The sequence below is a fragment of the Phoca vitulina genome, unplaced genomic scaffold (genome assembly GCF_004348235.1).
Source record: "Phoca vitulina isolate PV1807 unplaced genomic scaffold, GSC_HSeal_1.0 scaffold4, whole genome shotgun sequence".
Classification (NCBI taxonomy): domain Eukaryota; kingdom Metazoa; phylum Chordata; class Mammalia; order Carnivora; family Phocidae; genus Phoca; species Phoca vitulina.
Genome location: NW_022589707.1, coordinates 1,080,699 through 1,104,753, shown reverse-complemented (window position 1 = coordinate 1,104,753; position 24,055 = coordinate 1,080,699). Strand labels below are relative to the sequence as shown.

At 42.5% G+C, this 24,055-nt stretch overlaps 1 protein-coding gene across 4 annotated transcripts in view; it reads left to right on the top strand.

Annotated features, from left to right (window-relative positions):
* The window catches only part of CNTNAP2 (contactin associated protein 2), a 1,915,205-nt gene extending 1,891,677 nt beyond the window's left edge, over window positions 1-23,528 (top strand). For all 4 annotated transcript variants that reach the window (XM_032401131.1, XM_032401133.1, XM_032401132.1 and 1 more), the window contains 2 exons: window positions 14,287-14,367; window positions 18,231-23,528. In XM_032401131.1, the coding sequence (XP_032257022.1) occupies window positions 14,287-14,367; window positions 18,231-18,430 (281 nt within the window). In that variant the 3' untranslated portion in view covers window positions 18,431-23,528. The remainder of the gene's footprint in view (window positions 1-14,286; window positions 14,368-18,230) is intronic.
* Window positions 23,529-24,055: the final 527 nt, after the last annotated feature.

Here is a 24,055-nt window from a genome sequence, read left to right as displayed (position 1 = left end):
TCCTACAACCCCAAAGGCTGAGTTCTGCCAACAAGCACGAGCTTGGAAACAAATGTTTCTTTAGAGCCTCCAGACAAGAACTCAGCCCTGACGACACCATGACTCGAGTCTTGTGATCCCCACACCATGCTGGATTTGTCCATTGCCCTCCAACTAGTGGAATAACAAACAAGTGTTATCCAGACTTTAATGAGCTTAGAATCACCTGGGGAAATTAATGAGATTCAGTAGGTCAGAGATGGGATTTGGGATTCTGCATTTCTAACAAGCCCCCAGGTGATGCTGATGCTGATGCTGTGGGTCCACGGACCTCATGAGTGGCAAGGATAAAAGTAGCCCTGGAGCATCACCTGTACCTTGCAAATTTAATAGTCTTACCCCGTGGGGCTCCTAGGTGGAGGTTTCAGGCGAGGTCATGATCCCAGGGTTGTGGGATCGAGCCCCCTGTCGGGCTCCACACTCGGGGTGGTGTCTGCTTGGGACTCTCTCTCCCTCACCCTCTGCCCCTTCCCCCACCCTCTCTCTCTAAAATAAGTAAATCTTAAAATATATATATAGACTTACCCCTTAAAACCAGTGGAGCCCACTGGGTTTGTGTTTTGTTTTTTGGCAGGCATAGCTCTTTGACAATTCTCAATTTCTTTTATGATAACTGGTTTAATTAGATTCTTTGTCATCTATAATAATTTCTGTTATATTATATTTTCCCAGACATTTGTGCTTTTAATCTAGGTTTTCAAATTCATTTCCATAGTTGAACAAAATAAGTTTTTATAATTAATTTCCATTCTCCAGAAAATTTCTCATTCAGATGTTTTATACTAGGTTTAGGTTTTCCCCCTTTTCTTCTCGATTAGATTATCTGACTTGTTTTGTTTTTGTTTTTTCAAAGAACCAGCTCTGGATTGATTTATTAGTTCTATCATTTTTCTGTTTTCTCTTACCACTTGCTTTTATCTTGACTTCTTTAAATGTATATTCACTGCTCTTCAACTTTGTAGTTTGAACGTTTAATGATCTCGTTTTCATTGTTGGTGTGTGTATGGCATGTGAACCAAAGTTACCAAATCTAAGCTCCAAGCCCAACACTCACTTCTGACCTCACCTCCCAGAGGCAATGTCTTGGCATAAATACTTTTATCTAAAGCACCTGAAAAGCCCCTGGAGACCACCTGACCCGCTACAGCCTCCTTGTGTCGCTGAAAGAACAGATCTGGGAGGCTTGCATTTTGCAAAGCAGTGGGGGGCCAGAGATGAAGAAATGAGGGACGCAAGTGGTTGAGGTGTAACAGGGTGACACCTCCTCCCTCACCCCCGCCTTCAGCCCCACCCCTACATGCCAGCCCCTCCGTACCCATGCTGCTCCCTCCTGGATCCTGTGCCTGACTGGGTTGGCAGGGCGGGGGGGGGGGGGGGGGGGGGGGGGGGGGGGGGGGCGGCGGGGTGCTGCCCAGGGATTCCATTCTTTCCTAACTAAGACTGTCTAGCTCTCCAGAACGCCACTGTGGAAAAATCAGAAGGGGCTCCAACATCCAGCTTTGGGACCACATGTCAGCCCTTCTTTCCTCCCTCCTGTGGGCTTCTCTTTCAGTCCAATTTTCCTCTACCTCTCTTCTCCTTTGTCCCTCACGGTAGATTTGAAGGTCAGGGAGGTTAGGATTCTGTTGGTCTTGTCTCTGTGCTCTGCACCCTCCAACCCCACTGCACCTGGCCCCATCCTTAGAGCCCCGGCTCTCCTAGTTCTGTGCCTGGCCAGCCTCTCGGCTCCGTAACGGTCACATGGGGCTGGGAAGGGCAGGGGAACACTGGGCGCATTGCTATGGTGACTTCTCTATTGACAGCAGAACCACTGACTCCCGCGGGTCCCACTGTTCATTTTTGCCTCCTTCTTGTGCCGTAGAAATGTTATGAGAAGCCCACAAAAGTGAGGCAGGTTTGAGCTCAGCATTGTCCAGGGATGTCTGAGCCTCACCTAAGCTCCATCAGACCCCTGTCTGACCCTTCCTACCGCAGTGTGTCTTGGAACATCCGTCCGTACCCCTTGGAGCCATTCAGGGGAGTGCAGCATCTTCCGGATGAATCTGGCGTTACTTCCTTTACGGACTTGTCACTTGGAAAGACTATTGTCAGAATCCGTGGGTGTGATTCTCCCAAGGGAATCCCCCCACCCCAACCCCAACCCCCTGGGAAATGCTAGTTCTACCTTTGCTGAGAATTCAGGGCCTGTGTCCTTGCCTATGATTTCAAAAGTTGCGGAAACGTTATCCAGATGAAGTGTTTGACCCAACGCCATCCGCTTTTCAGAAGAAAGTCACTCCAAACCCCAGTAACAAATAGGTGATAAGTTGTTTTTCTCACTTGAAAAGATCTTTGGTTGATTCCCCAGGATCTGCAAGACTACTCAGAAATGTCTAAAGAGCCAGGGGGATTCTTGATTCTGCCGCTGAGTTTCTACCTGAGAGCAACCCCGGAAGGCTTTGTGGGGGGGGGGGGGGAGTAAAATCAACTTTATGTTAAACTGTAAATGTACATAAAAATCGATATTGATGTGGTTGCAATTATTTTAAACATGGAGATGTAGACAGTTTGCTCTGAAATGTCCCCCTTGGAAAGGCTAAAAGTGGTTTTCAAGAAATTACTTGGGAATTTTAACTTTTAGAAAGTTGGGAAGGATAAAGACAGAAATGAAAGCTTAGATTTGTGAGTCACTTTAATGGCTAAAATGCTTTCGGTGCCTGGGTTTGTTTTCTCCTGGCGGTGGGCCTGTGTGGTATGTTTGGACGTTATTAGCCACCTTTTAGAGATAAGAGAAATCGACTCACAAAATAAATTCATTCATTGCCTCAGTGAACACCTGAGTGGCTGCAGCATGACTAGCTTAGCCCTGGTGGCACATGAGCATCAGCGGGGGACCTTTCTAAAACTCCCCGATGCCTGCTCCCGTCCCCAGAGATTCTTAACGTGCAGTCAGGCCCCCATGTTTACAGCACCTCGCTCAAAACTACACAGAGAATAGCATTACCAGGTCTTAAAATTCAGGTACACTCACTCCAGATTCAGTGCTTTTCCCACTTTTCCTTCCTCTCAAAAGAAATTTTAAATTTAAATGTCAAAGAATTCCAGTTCCCATTCAGAATTTCGTTCCTGCCTCCTGTCAGCCCTTAAACATAATGCAGAAGTCCGAAATCATAATCTGTATCTCTAGAGGTGAAATCCCTGCTACTAAATACACCTTCCTTTTTCTTCCCGGTTTCTCTTTTTCGATGTGGAATAAGTCATCCCCAAGACGACTAGAGCCAATTAAATATTTTTTCACACTCTGTTGACATGAATGAGAAGAGCTGTGGCTTTGTGCTAGAAGTTTGTCGCATCTCGATAATGATGTGAGCCAGCACTGAGGAGGAATCTATTTGTGGGAAACAATGGGAAGCTTTCATTTGTTGTACGAGGTTCTCTTTGATGACCCTTAGTCATTCCACCTGCCAACAAGCAAAGACAGTTGTCTTCTCAGATCCGAGGTCAATTCAGGAAGAGAACGGTTCAAAAGACAGCAGACATATCTAGCATGAGAGTTGTACATTCAGTTTTATGAGGTCAGCCTTCTTGAAAGAAAAAGCATTGTCTTGGGATTGGAATTATGAATTTTCACTTGGCTAATGCAGCTGAAAAGAGTATTTCAAAAGCAAGAGCCCAGCTGGGCTTTGATAAAAGACTTAAAATATGTACAGAATTAATTTTTAAAAGCACTTTAGGTTTGCACACTCGCCCCTTCTAATAGACCACACAGTGGAGCCAGAACCCAGTCAGCAAGCTGTGATCTGGGTGGATACCACTGGGTTCTCAGAAACCCTCCTCCTCTGTATACTGATTTCTGAACTCTTAGGGATAAAAAGGGTCCATTTTACATTTGATGAGATAGCAGTTACAATGCAGACCTCCTACAAAGCCCAAACCATGTGGATCTTGACAGAGCCAGTCCATAGAGAACAGGAGCATATTCATCATCCGAAACAGAAGACTGCATTTTTTGCAAGTCAAGATATAGATGTTATAGCAGATTAAATGTTTTTTAAAATGCATTTTATTATTCACTGTGGTACCTCAAAAGACATATGATGATGACAAAAGCAGATCAGTAATATTCGTTTCCAAAAGAGCTTTCCACAAATTATGGCCTTTGAATTTACTAGAAATTTCCATAAAGGGGGAGTCGAAGGATACATTCATTCTTCCATGATTTCTCAAATGATTCAATGTGCCTAAATATTCTCACAAATGATGAAACTCATCTCTTGGGTAGATTTCGGGTGATAAGAAAGTTATTTTCACTAAGCTTCCACGCCATAAATTCTGGAAGTCCAGAACCTTCACTGATACTTGCATGATGCCTCGTGGATGTGTTTCTCAGCAGAAGTCTGGAGGCAAGAGCTTCAGGGTCTCCAGCGGGTGTTGGTCTTCTGAGGGGTGCCAACGCCACCACCGTCCGATCCATCAGGAGATGGAAAAGACACATTTTCGGCTTGTTCACCATGACTGGTTTCTCCCCATCCTCATGTTCTCAGCCACCCTGTCCTTGGAAACTGAGACTGTTTCCACTGTTCAGCAGACAACCAATTCTTGCTAATAGGCTTTGCCAATAATTAACCACAAATCGTATTAGCTGAGACCCCTGTGTACCCGCTGTGTTCACTGGGCTTGGAAAATGAGTCTGTAACTGTGACCCAGCATTTCATTCAGTGACAGTCGCCCTGGAGCTTTGGAATACTGGACACACCACGTTCCTCTATGGCCACGGGCCTTCCACCCTGAGCTGGCCGCCTTCTGTCCCGGCACAGCCTCTGCCCATGCAAGAGCCAGCAGCAAGGAGACCAGAATTCTTTCAAAAACCAAATCAATTTCAGAAAAATTGACAACCCAGCATTTTGGAAAATATGTCTATTTCCTCTCCTATGTGTCTTCAAATGCGGCTGTAACATCAGGAACCTAGGTGCCAGTATCACAATATTTTCCCCCGATACACTTGCTTTAGAGAATCAACTTGTGTTATTATAATTTTTTTAACCCAGAAAGGTCTCCAAGGACATGCCTTAGATAACTGTTTATTTAACTCCTTGGCTGTTTTTTTATGAGACTGCTTTTAATATTGGCTAGTGATAGACTCTACCCCTCCACGTTCAAAATACCAAAGAATCGAACTCAGAAATTAAAGCGGAGTTCCTACGGTAGCTTTCACAACACTGAGAGGAACAGGACTAAAGGAAATGGAACAGGGGGTGTCTGTCACAACTCATTGAAAACACACAAATGATTCAGCCAAAATACCAAAAACAAGCAAAACCAAGTTTCTCAGAAGGATTTCTTTTAGTTCCCTCTCAGACACCACATTAAAGTAAAGGCGTAAGAACAGCCAGAGATCCAAACCACCAAAGGTCTCCGTTCAAACTCTCCCACTCCAGGTGAGGTTTGTAGTCAAGCAGCCTGTTAGAAATGCAGACTCCCAGGCCCCACCCCAGACCAACTCAGTCAGAAGCTGCATTTTCACAGGATCCCAGGTGGCTTGTAGGGACCCTAAAGGCACAGCTGAATGAAGTACAGGAGACTCTTAACTCTAGGGAACAGACAGGGTTGCTGAAGGGGAGGTGGGGGGGATGGGGTAACGGGGTGATGGGCACTAAGGAGGGCACGTGATGTGATGAGCACTGGGTGTTATATGCAACTGATGAATCACTAAATTCTACCTCTGGAACTAATAATACACAATATGTTAATTAAATTAATTAAAAAAAATTTTAAACAGGGAAGAAGAAAAAGCTTAGAGAGCCCCCAGTGACACAGTGCATGGTTCCCCCCTCCCTGACCCCCGTATTTAAATAGAAGCATCAGCCCCAGAAGGGGGGTGGGGGATCCTGCTGCTGCTGAGTGCAGTGTGGAAACCCTGTTTTCCCTCAGAAAGGGGGTTAAATTGATCATATTCCCCCAGATCTGGGGCTTCTGCATCCCTGATATCAGCATGGATTTATTTACGCCCCATGGCAGAGGAAGGCAGTGATTTCCCACCTCGGCAGACGGGAGCGTGGCAGCCTTCATTGTGAAGGGAGCGCCACACCACCAGGCTCCCCAGCCCTCGCTCTGGGGCTCCCTGATCTAGACTTTCAAGGCTCGGCTTGAGAACTACAGTAGGATGCACGGAAAGCGGCTTCAATGAGTCCAAAGGGTGCACGCTTAGGTGGCCGGCACCTCCCCGCTGGAGGACTCTGAACACGGCGTGGGATTTAGCCTCTTCCATGATAGAGACACATTGAGGGATCCAACCTGTGAAAGCCATCACAGCCTCTGATCCCAGAGTGCCCAGGACATCATCCAGCAACAGCTTTGACAGCCGACTCAGAAACAATTATAACTAACATGAAAGAAGAAACAATTTGCCCCCCTGAGCAGTAGCAAGATACTTTTGTCCAAAGTGAAAGTGGATACCATGTGTCTTACCTGTGTTTATTTCATGGAATACAAAGTCTGAGCTTCTATCAGTAACAAGCTATTTCCAATTCAAATACCTATTTCTAGTTAATCAGACAAAAGAATGCGATGTCAGCCCAGTCTGGGAATATCAGCAAATCTTTCTTCCTAAAAGGCAATTGAGACAATTCAGAGTTGGCTTAAAAAGGGGGGGGGGGGGGGAGAAGGGAATCTAATGTAATCAATAGCCCATTCAGTTCTTTTGTGTAGAAGTTGGCATTATTGAACAATCAGACATGCAGCAGATGATGACCAGTTCCTGTATTCTGTGTATTGTCACCTAATGAACCTCTTTTGGCCACTGGCTCTCTGATGGCTGGGCAAGCAGCTGCCACTTGAGGACTTGCCATCCTTTAAGAAGCTGGAAATGGAAGCCTTGTTTAACTTCTCAAGTCAGAAGCCAAAATCCATAATCTCTTCCCCATTTGGAATTAAAATTCTGGCTGGCTATCTTTCTGTAAAAACTGAAGTGAGTGTAGAGGTATAAATACGAGACTGAGGCTCGTGTGGATACGTGCCATACTCTGTTTGCCTGGATAAAAACCTGGTAGGCTTGAGAAACCCCTCCTTCCTGAAAACGTGATCAGCCATAGCCTCTCTGAAAATAAAACAACGTCCCCTTATAGCTTCACCATCTTAGTCAGCCACCATTTGTGTTCGTATGTTTCTAAAATATCCGTCAGTCGTGAATGGCTAAAACAAATTATTTGAAAAAAATAATTTTCTGCCATCGAGCTCAGATTGGAAGAGAGAATAAAACGAAATGAAACAAAGACGCTGGGAAGAACAAAGACACATATACATCATCTAGCCCAGCCCCCGCTGCAAAAATCATGTGGCAATCTAAATTAAATTATAACTAATAGCAGCAGTTCTTTCCAAGTATCTCAAATTATCACTTTAGATGCCGAAGCTCAAGTGGTTTCCATGGCGATATTTTCTCTAGGAGATGTCAGCTACTATCTAATTTTTTTGTCCCTGATATATGACAACCTGAAGCTTTTAGTGCCTTTCATTTGGGTGGTTTTATGTTAGATAATCTCGATTTATTTTTATATGCATTTAAATGTGTGTTTTATTTGCAATTGGTTTCTGAGCCCAAAGTCTACAATTTTACATACTTTGAAACTTAGTAAATAAGAACCGCAACTATCTTTTATAGTAAAAAAAAAAAAAAACTTCTGCCCCTTCTGGGGCTGACGCTTCTATTTAAATAGGGGGGCCAGGGAGGGGGGAACCATGCACTGTGTCACTGGGGGCTCTCTAAGCTTTTTCTTCTTCCCTGTATTCCATTTACTACTTCATCCTCTCCCTGCCTGCTCAACGGGACAAGCAAGAAATTCAAGGCTAAAGAATTCAGATCTCTCTTCAATATTCTGTTCTTACAACTGTCTTTCAAATCATTTATTTGTGCTTCAGCACCTGCCTGGAAAATTCCTCTGTTAATTTTTCACATTCTATAAACACGATCAACAATTATATTCTGACAGTGATGTTTTAAAGTACAATTCGCACTATCCATGATTTCATGATTTCACAAGTGTTTCCGTGGTGGTAGTAACCATGCTCTCCGTGCTGTTTGAGCCCATGAGGGACTCCGATCTGGAACCAAGGGAATATTGGTCTTCGGTTCTCCTACAGTGTTGACTCGGAGGTTACCGCATTGTTCGGCTGATCCCGTCACCATATGGAATTATCCTTTGTCAGATACAATGTCCCTCATGCTCAGCTTTCGAAGCCCGACAAGTGCAGTCAGAAGCCTTTATATATCCTTGGCTTCCCCAGGCAGGCCGCCAACCACAGTGAGAACGACTGGGCTAAATTAGTTCATTGCCTTAAAAACCATGCAGTCGTGTTGATGATTTGCCAGAGCCAGTGTAGACCATGTATGGTGATGGAGAGCCACTTCCCCTGGTCCTGCTCTTACCGTGTTTATTTGCATCAGAAACAGCTCAGCTTAGTGTTTTGCAAGCGGTTTCTGGAACCAGTGTCCCGGGTTCAAACCCTGACTTTACCACTTACTGGTCCTGGGAGCTCAGACAAGCTTGTAGCCTTCCCAAATGGGCTGAATATGCCAACCTGTCAAGGTCCAACGTGAGGATGAAATGAGTTAATGCATGCAGAGGGCTTACACAGCACCTGACTTGTAGGAGGTGCTGTTATTGTATTCCCTAAATAGGTTGCTCCTGAAATTTGAATTTCATGTACATTTACATGTCGTACTCCACAATGGAAGGAAAATGCTTCTGGGTTGATTCTACCCAGGACTTGCTCTTCTGGGCCCAAATGTGAAGAAAGAGTCATCCAAATGATGACTAATTTCATAATCCTAGAATTTAGAGGTTTTCTACTCATCACATGTAAGCAATCTACCTGGTGACCTGTGATGTCCCTCGCCTCCTGGCAGGCGGGGTTCAGAACTTGCCCCGGGCACACGAGAGCCCCGATCGACTCTGCTACAAGGGAAGGGCACCCCCTCGCCCCTGCGCAGCGCTCAGAATAAGAGGTGATGATTACACTGTCATTTGCTTTCCCGGTAAATCCTGCCAAGAATACAGCAAAGTGAAGGGCAAAATGCCTTTGGAACCAGAATAAAACATTCATTCTTTCTATTCTTTGGGGGAAAGAAAGCACGTGTTTACTCACCCAGTTCTAAGATCTGATCACTTTACTGTATGTGTATAATTATGGGGAACAACTCCCCTTAGGCCTGCTCTTAAAAGTTTGCTGTTTCCTTCCTTGTTTTCAACCTAAAGATAGAGGAAGAAGGAAAGTGCACCAGTACTGAGCTCTCAGATCTCTTCGCATGTGGCAAAGACAATGTCCGTGTGTCGAGTGTGAATCTGACCTGTGTCTGAATATGCCTGGGGCCTATGATCTGTTTTCCTTCTCTGGGTGAGAAGGGCAGTAGGAGTGCACATAGGGCTCTGAAGCCTCAGCCAGGCTGTTTAACAAGCAGTGTGTGGGTGAAGAATCTCTCCTCGTCGATTCCTCCAGCAACATGTTCTGCCCGTCCTACACTGGGGCAGGGAAGGGGAGCTAATCTCTAGGTGTGCAAAGGAAACATGGCCTGTGCATGGTCAGTATAATGGAGGTGGCCAGACAGACAAGAGGATATGAGCAAGGGAAATAAGCAGAAATGCACACGCTTCTATGAGACACTAAATCAGAGCTGACGCAGCGCCATGCTTTGGAGGTTATCATCACGTTCTATTATTTGGAGATCCAGGAGAAAAGTGTTTTGAATATAGTCTTTGCCTATTTGATGCAAGTCTGGTCTTGAGACTGTTAAGATCTAGAGTCTGATTTTTGTTTGTTTGTTTTTTGTTTTTTTAAGTAGGCTCCATGCCCAACATGGGACTCAAACTCATGACCCTGAGATCAAGAGGCACATCCTCTAACAACTGAACCAGCCAGTCTGATTTGACCTACTCATGCGTTTCCCAAAATATAGGTTCCTTGATAACTGCCGTACCCCTAAAATCGCTCAGCTCTCCCAGCAAACCGGGGGTGGGATGGAGCAGAATGGAGCACGTATCATGGATGAGCTTTGTGCTTTAGTCTCACTCATGTCTCTTGGTTTCCGTGTTTCCCAATGTGCATTTCCCAGAGGATATCTGGGCCCTGGGGGAATGGACAGTTACAATGAAATCATTTCAGATATATCTATCAAAATAGCAATTGCTGTGCTTGCCAGAATAAAAGAGATTTGCCTCAAGAGGGTAAGGACTCACACACACTAGGACAACCAGGCTTTAAGTAATAAATAAAGCCATGAAAATAGGGATGCTCACGCAAGAATCAGAACCCTGCCCTTGAATTTCATAAGGACTCCCGTTGTACCTGAGGGTTTCCCACTGGTCGTTTTCTGATCATCGCCAAAGGCTAGTGGACACAGGAACCACTAGGGCCTTTCTATACTCAATGTGCTCATTTCCTTTATTGGGAAGAATAAGCACGCTGCCTTGCTTTAAGGGTTATGTCGAGTTTAGGTAGCTGACTTCCAAAATTAGATCTGCACTGGAGACTTGATTATTAGAAGAGGCTACAGAAACATTTGCATACATACCTCTTAATGGACTGATTTTAACAAACATCTCCTTAGCTCCTGCTACTTGTCCGCACTATTTGTCATCGGGACCGCATATGTAATTAAGATTGGCCCCTGCCTATAAGAGGATGGCTACCATGTAAGGAGGGACAAGAATTAAGACTGATCGCCCTTGACAACAGTGCTGGACACGTGGCTGAGGATGGTTTTAGGAAAGAGGTAAGATTTGGTGGACACAGAGAGGAAAGGCAAGGCGGATGTGAGGGGACCCCATGGGTGAGCAAGGACACATCCACCTAAGCGTCAGCAATGTCAAGTTGGAACAGTGGTCCTGGCAGGGAAGAAGCAGGAGAGAAATTCAGCTCAAAGGAGTCCTCCCTCCCCCTGCCAAGGAGTTCGGATTTGAAACCAAAGGCAATCCTGGGATATTTTTAATGTTCTCTTCTAACTCTTGTTGTTCTCGGATCATCTCAGGTCATCCCCACACCTTCCACTACTGTTTGTGTCCATAACTTCAAGGGACCCAGAGACAGGCATATCCGAATCGCTAAACATCTGTGTTTCTCTGCAGTTTTGTGGCCAAGGATGCAAAGCCATAAAGTGGGTTTAGAAGCAGAAACTGTGCTACATTCTACCATCCACATGACCCAAAGCAGAAAAGCAAACAGTTTCATAGTATCATGAATATCACACAATAGAATAATAACAAAATTGCCCCTGTAATTTTTTGTCTCCATGCTTCATGTCTTTTGAAGGGTCACATTATTTAAAAGTGGTGAGATTTCTGTGTTTATCAAAAGGAGATGAGAAATAGGAGCCACTCATAAAATACCAAATATCCAGGAGATCTCTCCATCTGGGTGTCCCGTAGGCACCTCAAACTCAGTATGTCCAAGACAAACCAGATTTATCTCCCTCATCCCCTAAAAAGTCTCCTCCTCCCATAGGTCCTGCCCAAGCTAAACTGTCTGAACGCTGGGATTTCCTCACCTGGCCGTCTCTTCCCAGCCCTCAAAAGACAGGATGGGGAAGAGGGTTGACTTTGGAATCAATCCTGCCTGATTTCCAATCCCAGCTGGCCCACTTACAAGCTTGATGACTTTCTAGAAGGACGTGGACTAAATCATGTCCAGATTTAGGTGATTACATTGTCAGAAGGCCTGGAAACTATGTCAAGGATGGGCACCAAAAGTGTAAGCTTTCATCCTTGGAAAGAAACTCTCAGTCTCTCAGTCTTGGAAGGATGGTTTATGTCAGGGAATTATGTGCATTAATAACCAGATCTTACTGTGCCCTATGAGTGCATGAGTTACAACACAACAACTACAAAGCAGTTTCAGGCAATTTAGTGAAAATATATAGGGTCATAACTATAACCACATCCATGCTTCAGATGAGTGTTTTGACTATGTAAACCAAACCCTTCAACGGGGCACGGGAAGTTCTCATTAATAACAATTTTCATCTTTTTTATTGTTCACTGTGTATCCCCAGCACTTAGAATGGTGCCTGACACACAGTAGGTGTTCTGGAAAGTGTGTTGAATGACTGAATAAATTTATTTGTCGCCATCTACTAACAATACTTCTCTCAAGAGAAAACTCAGGTTTAAAGAAGAAACTGAGGTTTCTAAAAACATTATCTGTTTTATGTAAGCCATTTTTACTCACACAGGATAATTTTATGACCACCCTTAACATCAGGTGATGAGCCTATAAATGCAAGATCATTGCATCGTTGGCCTGACACTTGGAATTTTGAAGATCAGTCCATGCCGTCTACCCCAGAAATTCCTGAAGGGCAGGGAGAGTTGCTGACGCCTCTGCATTCCACATTGGCTCTGCCCCTTTCCCTGTCTCCCTTGATTTAGGATCGGACCAGTTAAAATAAGCACATAATACTGAAAGGTCTCTCCCACATCCACCAGCTAAGGAGTGAGGGGGATATGAAAAGTCCCGAGGACTCAGAGTTAAGTTCTCTTTCATCTGTATCTTTCTTAGTGTCTGTGTTTTAATCAAATCGACAGGTCTGAGTGGCACTGATGGCCAAGCTGATTTGGAATATGATGCGTCCAGGAAAGAATAATTTTCCTGGTCTTAAGTAAGAATATCAAGTCGAAGAGAGAAAGGGTTAAATAGCATTTACTGGTAGACTCTGAAATCTCTCTTTTTGGTTGCCCTATTTGCTAGGGAAAAGGAGAAGAAAGGCTCTACCTACTCTCCTTTTCTTTAAGATTTTATTTATTTATTTGACAGAGAGCGAGAGAGGGAACACAAGCAGGGTGAGTGGGAGAGGGAGAAGCAGGCTTCCTGCTGAGCAGGGAGTCCTATGTAGGACTCGATCCCAGGACCCTGGGATCATGACCTGAGCCGAAAGCAGACACTTAACCGACTGAGCCACCCAGGTGCCCCTCTACCTACTTTTCATCATTATCCTGAGAATCCTTAGAAGTAGAGCTTGAAAACCTGAGTCCACAGTGAGATTCTCCTTGAATCAGAACATAAGCCTATTTCCTCAGTGTGTACACATTGAATTATGCCAAACAACTACTTTAATTTTTTTTTAATATCTAATTGATGCCATCCAGTAGCCGTGGCTCTGACTAGACTAAGGTAATCTGCTGAAGGAGAAGCTGCTTCTGTTGGAATATTTGCCTTAAACCTTAACTTCTCAATCAGAAGTCCAGTGAATGTGAAATCATCTTTGAAGCTGAATTGGCTTGTATGGATAATGATAGATACTCTCCTGACCTATTGAAAGACTTTGGGATCTATTTGCCTTGTGGGTACTTGAAATGTATCTTAGAGAAGACTGGAATTTAATACCACTGGTTCTTTTTTTTTTTTTTTTAATAGGGAAAGAAACAAATTTCATTAGGCAGTTTATATTATTCTCAACTCTTAGGAAATTTTACCCCCGTACAAATTCCTGACAAGTCCTATGTTTTATTAGAGCCATGTAAAATATTAATCTGAAGAAATGATTACTTTTGGGGTGCCTGGGTGGCTCAGATGGTTAAGTGTCTGCCTTTGGCTCAGTTCATGATCCCGGGGTCCTGGGATCGTCCCTGCTCAGCAGGAAGCCTGCTTCTCCCTCTCCCTCTGCCATTCCCTCTGCTTGTGCTTTTCTGTCTATCTCTCTGTCAAATAAATAAATAAAATCTTTAAAAGAAAAATGATTACTTTTTAAGCTAATGCTATAAGCTATAAAAAGCTCTACAAAAACAGTCAAGGTCACCCATTGTGAATGGGATAAAAGTGAATAGGAGGCAGATTTCAGCCAAACATAAGAAAAAGGGTTCTAATACATAAGCCTACACATCAGTGGGGCTGAAGCAGGCCAGCTGAGATAGCTCTGAGACTCTCTAAAAGTCCTCCAACGCGTTCACAGTGCTCCTCTGGGCCTCGTGTCAGGGAGAACAGCCAAACCAGGGGTGGAGGTGCGGTGATCTTGTGGAAACAATAACAAGATGCGTCTGTCTGAAACCAACAGCTCATCTGGGAAAACAGGAAGTGTTGAAGAGTTGTATGAAGAAATACGCATCGGGGCACCTGGCTGGCTCAGCATCTGACTCTTGGTCCAAGAGTTGTGAGTTCGAGCCCCAGGTTGGGGATGGAGCCTACTTTAAAAAAAAAGAAAAAAGAAATATGCATCAAATTTGGGGGGATTGATGGTATCCTTAACTCTTACACTTGACTTTTCCATGTCTTCCTCTGCAGCCAGTGCTGATTTTCCATATAATCCAGGACAAGGCCAAGCTATAAGAAATGGAGTCAACAGAAACTCGGCTATCATTGGAGGTGGGTGATGTATAGAACAGGCTTTCATGTGGCTACTCACCTGTGGAAAGTAATAATTTTCAATAAAATCATAGTTGTAAAAAAAAAAAAGGTCATGTAGATTTTACTTGATTCATTTTGCTATTTAAATATGACTTAAGAGGGGTGGCTGGGTGGCTCAGTCGTTAAGCGTCTGCCTTCGGCTCAGGTCATGATCCCAGAGTCCTGGGATCGAGCCCCGCATCAGGCTCCCTACTCAGCGGGAAGCCTGCTTCTCCCTCTCCCACTCCCCCTACTTGTGTTCCCTCTCTCGCTGTCTTTCTATCAAATAAATAAATAAAATCTTTAAAATAAATAAATAAATAAATAAATATGACTTAAGATTGTAGCATATGGATGTGGAGACACCTGGCTACCTTTTAATGCTGACCTGTCAATAAAAGAGGGGGTGTGGAGCTGGCCAGCACCTGACCAGGCAGATAGGACATCGTGCAGGAGCCAGGACATCCTTATCCCACCTCTCTTTTCCATTCCAATTCTCTCCCCTCCCAGATGGCCCAGGATAGCTTACTACAAAAGTGGGAAGGACTGCTGGTCTGGTTTGAATTGTCTTAATAAAACTTATCAGAAAAACTAATAAGCCAGAGTATTCAAAACTTTCTAGCCTTCTTTCTCACCATGGACAGCTGCAGAATGATTGAACTCTCCTAACACAGTCCCTCCTATCTGGGTCAATACCGACAGCCCTCTTGCCCACAGCCTTCTTCTCTTCCTGTGCCTTCTATCTTAGTTATAAGGATGTTTCCTGCATGTCTGAGTATAGCTAATATTGTAAACATATCCAGGATTTTAAGCCCAACCAGTCACCTTGGCTTAGCCAGTAGGTTTCTTTTCCACGTGGAAACAGTAGATGCCTATAAAACTAGAATACATTCAGAATGCTGCTTCAATCACATTGTCCAAAGTTCTGGTATAATCTTATCAAGGTCCCTATCCTCATTGATTTTTGCTTTTTTAAGATCAACTTTATTGAAGTATAACATGCACGTACTCAAATGGAACGGGTCAATGACTCATGACAAACACCCACGCCCATAACCACCACCACAAGATATGGAACATTTCCATCCACAGAAAGCTCTTTGTGCCCCTGGGGAGTCCCTTTCCCCTGCCCCACTCCCAACCAAGGCAACCTCTGATTTGCTTTTTGTGATGTAGATTACTTTCACCTCCTCTTGAATTCCATATAAATGGGATCACATAGTAGGTCGTCTGCGGTGCCTTTTGCTCATCATAGTGTTTTTGAGAACTATCCATTGTTGCATCATCAATAGTCTGTTTTAATTGTCAAGTTGTATTCTATTGAATGAATATCATTTGTTGTATCTACTCCCCTGTGCTATTTGGTTTGTTTCCAGATTGGAGCTATTTTGAATAAAGCTGCTATGAATATTCTTGTTGAAGCCTTATATGAACATAAGTTTTCATTTCTCTTTGGTGATTCCTAGGAGTGCAACTGCTGGGTGTTATAGAAAGTGGATATTAAGCTTTATAAGAAATTGCTATCCAGTTTTCTAAAAATGGTTGAACCACTTTACATTCCCATAATTAATATCTGGGAGGTCAGGTTTGCTCCACAGTCTTATCAACACTTGGTATATTTTCAGTCTTCTCAATTTTAGCCACCCTAGTGGATGAGTAGTGGTACCTCATTGAGGTTTTAGTGGGAATTATCTGATGACTAATCATTTTGAGCATCTTTTCATATGCTTATTGCCGTTTGTAAATCTTTTTGTGAAGTGTCTGTTTAAAACTCTTTCACCATCTTTTAACTGAACTGTTTGACTTCTTCTTTTGAGTTATAACAGTTTTTTTTAATAGTCTAGATAGTTTAAGTCCTTTGTCAGACATCTGTATTGTGAATATTTTCTCCCAGTCTGTGACATGCCTTTTCATTTTCTTAGTGGTATTTTTTGAAAAGCAAGAGATTTAAATTTTGAAATAGTCCCAATTTTTCAAATCTTTTCAGTTTGTGATTTTTTTTTTTTAAAGATTTTATTTATTTATTTGACAGAGAGAGACAGCCAGAGAGGGAACACAAGCAGGGGGAGTGGGAAAGCGAGAAGCAGGCTTCCGCTGAGCAGGGAGCCTGATGTGGGGCTCGATCCCAGGACCCTGAGATCATGACCTGAGCTGAAGGCAGTCGCCCAACCAACTGAGCCACCCAGGCACCCCTCAGTTTGTGATTTTTTTAATTCTCTCTTTAAAACATGCCTATTCAAGGTTGTGAAGATGTTCTTCTGTGTTTTCTTCTAGAACTTTTATAGCTTTGGTTTCGGTTACCAAATCTATCATCACTTTGATGGTACATAGTGTGGTATAAAAGTCAAAGCCATTATCTTCCAAATTAATACTAGTTATTCCAAGACCATTTGTTGAAAAGACTATATTTTCCAAATTTAATTTCCTTGGAGCTTTTGCCAAAAATCAATAGACCATATATGTGTATGTCTGCCTTCTGGGTTCTATCCTGTTTTGTTGAGATATATATCTTTCTTTACCCAATACTATGCTTGCTTTATTGTTTTACCTTATATTTATATTAAGCCTTGAGATGGCAACATACATTCTCCAGTTATTTCTTTTTTGTTTTTCAAAATTATGTTGGCTATTCTGGATCCTTTGCATTGCCATATAAAATTTAGAATCAACTTATCAATTTCCACCAAAAAAAAAAAGTTTGCTGTGATTTTCGTTGGGATTACATAAGATCTATAAATGGACATCTAAACAATATTGGGTACTTCAGTTCTTAAACATGGTCTATCCACCCATTTATTGACATCTTTAATTTCTCTCAGTAAGGTTTTATGGTCTTGAGTACACAGCCTTGAACAACTGTGTGCAGTTTGTTTTATTATAAATGGTATTATTTTATTACTTTATTACTTTTAATATTTTTCCAAGTATTTCTTGCTAGTGTATAAAGACACAATTGATTTTTGTATATTGACTTTGTATCCTGTGATCTTGCTAAATTTACTGTTCTAGAAGCTTTTTTTTTTTTTTTTTTTACATATTCCTTAGGATTTTCTACATAGATAATCATGTCACCTGAGAATAAAGAAAATTTTTACTTCTTCTCTATCTGCACTTTTTATTTCTTTTTTATTTGTTTTACTGCACTGGCTCTGGGCTTTCAGTACATTGAGAGAGTTGACATTCTTCCATTGTTACATATTTTAGAGAAAATCTGTTTATTCTTTTAGTATTGAGTAAGGTATTAGCTGTAGGTTTCTCACAGATGCCCTTTATCAGGCTGAGAAAGTTTCCTTCTACTAATAGTTTCTGAGACGCTTTATAATGAATGAAGGTTGAAGCTTGTCCTGTGCTTTTTCTCCTGTATTTCTTCAATATGGTACATTACATCGCTTTATTTCTTTAATGTTAAACCGATCTTGCATTCCTAGAATTAACACCACTTCATCACAATATATTCTTTCCCACACATTGCTGGATTTGATTTGCTAAAATTCTGTTGAAGAGGACTATGGCTCTGTAGTTTTGTTTTCTTGTGATGTGTTTGTCTGGTCTTAGTATCAGGATAGTGCTGGGCTTCTAAAACAGGTTGAGCGGTATTTCCTCCTCATCTGTTTAATTGTCTGACAATTACTGAGAGAAGAGCATTGAAATCTCCAAATGTAACTGTGTATTGGTCTAGTTTCCTTTCAGTCCTGTCCATTTCGGTTGCTGTTGTCTTGGAGTTTTGTATTCTGTATGGGGGAGGGTGGTGTTTGCGGGAACCCGAGCGCCTGGGGAAGGTAGTGTGGGAGGGATGAACACATGGTCTGTTTAATCACCGGTGCTTCTCCTGTCTCCACCAGGCGTCATCGCTGTGGTGATTTTCACCATTCTCTGCACCTTGGTCTTCCTCATCCGCTACATGTTCCGCCACAAGGGCACCTACCACACCAACGAAGCAAAGGGAGCGGAGTCAGCAGAGAGCGCCGATGCAGCCATCATGAACAACGACCCCAATTTCACAGAGACCATTGATGAGAGCAAAAAGGAATGGCTCATCTGAGGGGTGGCTATTTGGCTATGGGAGAGGGAGGGGCGAGTTATTAGGGAGGAGGGAAAGGGACAAAAGCACCCTACTTCATACTCTTGAGCACATCCTGAAAATATCAGCACGAGTTGGGGAAGGCAAGCAACAGAAAATTCTGGAGATGGATCGCCACAAAAAAAAAAAAAAATACTTTTTAATATTTCTTTATAGCTGAGTTTCCCCTTCTATATCAACTCAAAATAATACAAAAAAAATGCTTTTAGAGTTTAAGAAATGGTTGAAATTTGTAGGTAATGTGTCTTATTTTGTGTGTGTTTAGAGGTGTTCTGAAAACCCATGCTAACAGGGCAAGTTTTCTACATTTTTAAGAGCCCTTAGAATGTGGATATTTTTTCTTGAGAAAAGCTGATGCACATGGCCTCCAGCATTCTCTTCCTTTTGCATATAGTCAGTTTTTAATGGGCTATCATAGTAACTAGTTCGTATTCATACAGTATTTCTTTTGGTGTCCTGTAAATTGGAAGAGGAAAGGAAGGGGCAAAGAGAACCTATTATTTGCCAGTTTTCGAAGAGCCCTCAATCTATGCCAATTCTCTGAGAGTTCCCGCCTGAAACAGTTGAAGGAAGAGAGCATATGGGCCCTGCTGTGTAACAACAGAACCAACACAACAGAGAGAAGCATTAAGAACCAGGGCAAGTAGTTTCATATTGGGATTGTTGGTTTTATCTTTCATCAAATTCTACAAGAGAATACTGTTCCTTGTGTGTAGTCCTAGACCTATTCACTATCTGTGACTGTCAGCTATAATCCAGTGGTGATCAGCTGTTACAAAAGATTTCTCCTCTGCTTTACCTGCAACATGTTAGGTTACATTGTATGTGTGTGGGGTGGGGGGTGGGAACCTCAGTGGGGAATTAGAGCCAGATGTTACGATTTGTTTGCTCTGTTTCTTTTATAGTTGCAGCAAGAGTATGGACACTTTCTAGTGAATGCATAAATTAGGTTGCTCTTCTTAGTTTGCTTTAAATCTCTAGTTTTGAAGCCCCTGTGACAAAATCCTAGCAGACCAGGTCCTCTGAATGGACATACCACCATAAAGCCAATGCTTGCTATCATTATTGCTTTACTCTGAATCATATGGAAAACACTGCCATATTTTACATCATCTACTCCATATACTACTGCTCCATCCTAAATAGACACACTGCCATGATTCAGGGACTTCTTTGGCAGATACATTTGAACCTCAGGTTTATCACAAACCTGATAACTGATTGTTGCTTCTCAGAGAATGGACACACGTAGATGGCCACACTTCAGTCTAATCAGGAATCTTGACCAACTTATTCTAACAAATAACTCCTTGATTTTATTTTAAAATGATAGACTTTGTATGTAAGCAAATGGGACAAAGCTCCTTTGGGAGCATCCAAAAAAAAATAATTTCATTTATTTATTTGTAAAAATTACACAAAAGTTATGTCTAGAATGACTATGATTTATGATCATTATATTCAGGCTCTTAATAAGTACTTTTAAAAATTTTTTTTAGACTCCAACATTTTGAGGAATTAAAAAGGATCCCTTTTTTCCTTCTCCTCCTGGAATGGGGTAAGATGAGGTTAAAAAGGTATTGTTGCTATTTTTCTGACCGTGTGCCTCAATGAAATGGAAATTCTAGTTTGTTAGGGTTATATATACGTATTTTTCAAAATTCTCAGTATGCCTAACTTATTGGAGGATCTCAGCTTCTTGGGTGATGAAAAATGTTATCTAGAGTTGCCAATGGCATGTTGTACACATTCCAGAGGAGACACTGAACCAGTTAATTCCCATTAGAGTCAAGGTAACAGAACCAAAGGGAATTCCCTTTTATAGTTGCTGACCTCAGCCACAATCATGAACACCCTTAACTGAAAAAGGTCTTGATCATCATTCCATACACATTGTTAAATGAAAAGTATGTGGTATGACTAAACAGCTGAACAATATAACTTTTACAAATGACATATTCAAAACCAAGGCTATTTATTTAACCAAGATGACTACCAAGAAGGGTTCTTTCATGTATTGTCAAATTACAGAAGCAAATTTTAAACATTATGCTTAGTAGGAATGTTTCTGATTTTTCAAACCTATTTTATAGGTTATTACTTTTACACTTAACCAATAATGCCAGATGGAAATTGAGTACTTCGTGCATTTCCCATGATAGCTTTAATCTTTATGCATTGTCTCTGCACTTTCCCTTTCTTCCCAAAGTGATTAAGGGGTCAAAACAATCAAAAACAACCCCTGACACTAAAATGTTCTCACGCTTTCTCTTCACTCTCTTCTTCCCATTTTCCTGCCACAAAAGGTGAAAAATAAAAACCAACACTTCTCTCACCAAATTTGCAAACCCAGGGCACTGGAATGACTAGAGGGATCAGTGGGTCTCCCATGTCACCATCTTTAAGACATACCTATGACACAGTCTTTCCCTTTTGGGGGGTAACAGTCTGGCCAGCAGACAAGACACCAAAAGGTGGATAAGGTATTAAGTAACTAAGTTAAGTGCCAAGTGAGTGCTGGAAATCCTCAGCTTCTCTTTGGAATTGTGGTCTTCACCAAAAGTCCTAAGTGTCCCTGTGAAGGCCATATCCAGTACATTCTAAATGGTAAATAATTTATGTGAAGATAGGGAAGCATCTCTTTTTTCCAGCTCCCTCCCTTGAAAGCTCAGCACCGTGCAGCCTGGACAGCCATGACATTGTGACCCAGGCTCAGTGCCTAATCTTGCTTTGTCAATCATATCCCGCACGGTCTTGACCTCTTCTATCCCAGGACATGGTCAACCAAGTCCAAAGAGGCTGGTGGTAGCCCTTTATATAGTAAGAACAGACTAAACAAAAACCAAAAAAGAAAAATTTTTAGAAACAGGAGGCTGCTGTGAAGTTTCAGGAGAAGCTGATGGCTGATTGAGGGCGATTTGTGCAGGGAACATCCTCTGTGTATAAAGCAAGCATCTGTGTTTTGAGAAGGTAGGAGCAGGACTTTGAAAGCAAGATCGATGCCGTTCTCAGCTCTCAAAATAACGTATTCCCTAGACCCCAAGGATACTAGCTCAGGAGGTGAGAAGTTATATTGTCAAGTTCTTCTCTGAACCTTCTTAATCCAGAAGGCTATGTTTCCCCTTGTGACTTTCAACCAACTGCTCAAAAAAAGAGAGAGAGAGAGGAAGACTTGTTCTGTGGAAGTTTTTATTAAGAAGCTAGAAACAAGGGTTTGGAGTGCCTTTGTTGGACAATTTCCCATTGCCCTGCGTTTGCTACACAAGCATCCTTCACTAACAGGAGCAGGGATTCAGAGGCACAGGAAAAAAAAAATTTGCATGAGCCAAAGAGGAGATCTTAGGTTATTGCTGAAGGTCTGTGGAGCAGCCCCCAGATGCCAGCAGAAAGCTGGGCAACAAGACAAACCACAGGAGGCACCTAACGGACAAAGTAGCTACCGGATATGAAAACGCGGTGTTAGTGTTTGTCCAGAGGAAACTTTTACTTCCTTCTATAACAGGATCTGTTCTTTTCAATCCTCCCACTTGTTCTTTTTCTCCCTTTGTTTCTTTTGTGGTGTAAACATTTTAATGGTCCCTTTGTGCCTCCAAACAATAAGCACCTGGTTTAAACCTCTTATATTGTTTCCTTTTCATCATCCCACCAAGCAGTTTTCAAAAAGAGAGGCAGCAGTTACTAAATTGAATTCCAGTTAGCCAGCCAAAATAGGTCCTAAATTACTAGGGGCAGTAGAACAAACTGATCCTGAAACAGAGGAGAAACAAACAGCGTGTCTAGCTGACTTGGACTAAAACCAATGGGTGCCACGTTTAAAGTGATGTCTTGGTGAGGGTGGACCCTGAGAATCAGCTGTTAGAGTCCTAACCCTTCCTCTCTCCCTGACTTGCGACGTGACCTTGGTCAAGCCACTGAACCTCAGTCGCTCTTTGCCCTGTTTTGAAGATACAACTGTTTTGCCTACTTAATAAGACAAATTGTGAGGTGCCATTGCTTCTTGAGGGCAGCATACATTGACACCCACATATAAAGGCCCAAGTCGATAGAGCCTACTGAAAGACTTACTTTCTGGCCTGTGGTTCTTAGTCCCACCAAAGAGACAATGTGGCCACATCTGGAAGTGTACAGATTTAGGAGACAGTTGCTGTACAACTGTTCAGTTATTAATCAAGGAGACTGCCCAAGAGCTAACCTGTAAACCCTCGGACATGCAACAGCCAAAGGCCAGAGAAATCAGAACTTCGCATGCACAAAGTCTGAGGTTCCCGCCCAGATGTGACAGACAGCTTACACACGTCTCCGGTGCCACTGGGTCAGCTTGCACATAAGACAACATGAGAAACAAGAACGATTTTTTTCGCGTAGCCTGGTGGCACCGTGCCTACGCTACACATACCCTGCATGATAATGTTGGTGACTCTAGAATAGATTTCTTTCACAGCAGTATTTTCTGGATACCAATGGTACATAAAACTCATTGTCAACAAAATAGGGAAACCGGATTAAAAAGTTGATTGTCTCCCGTGGAGCAAAGACCGGCAGAAGGTAGTGAAGATACCTGAGCACACGGGCATTTCATATCCAAGGCGCATTTACAAGTTCACTTTCCAGGTGAGAATGTGCTTTAAGGGCAGGTCTACGCAGATGGTCTGCAACGTTTCCGAGGCTCGGTTTATTTTAAACAGCAACTGCAGGGTTCTAACGTGGCTAGGAAGACATCCCCTCAAGTGGGCCAAGAAACCGTTCAGATGTTACTGATTCTGAGTTCGTTTGGGTTTTTGTTTTGTTTTTTTTTCTTCAGTGAGCATGTGACTGCGGAGGTCAGGGTTACGGAAAGCTGGGCTAAGTATTCTTCCTGTAAAGTCGATTAGGATTCCACCCTGTGAAATGACACAAAAGTTCACTCTCTAAAAGCAAGAGCATGTAACATAGAATGAAAGAAGGAAACTATGTATGTATGCCTAATATTCTTTGTGAATGTCTTTCATTTAACTGAAACTATATTAGAAAGCAGATTGATAAATAAAAACTCCAAAATAGTTTTAATTATCCTAAAAAACGATCCTTTGTGTTTTGTTCCGCATGATTCTCTTAGAAGCAATTTTCAGCCTTCGGCAGAGAAAGTTCCAAGCACTGAAATATACATCTGTTGGGAATATAATCTTCCCCAAAGTTGCAGAGATGCCGTCACTCCTCACAGATGGGTCTTCAATGGATGTTTTCATTGTTAACCTTCTCTGGTCACCCCCACTTCCCACCACCCCGGTTTTCTTAAAGTAGCATAATGGATATTTGCTTCGTGTTTTGGATTAATTTACACACAGCTTGATAAAATGTGGTTAGAGTTAAGTGATATCCAGAATACATTCTGAGCCTTGTTTGGAATGAGGGAGTAACACTGGATAATGGACAAATGGACTCAGGCCAGTCAACTAAGACAACAGAGATTTACAACGTGTCCGGAGGCGCACGTCTTTCTAAATGCACTCCACGTGCATAAAGAACCGTGGTCCTAAGTTATTACTCCCACTTGCTGGTCTTCAGTTAACATCTGGAAGCCATTTCCTTTTAATCAGTTCTCAGTGA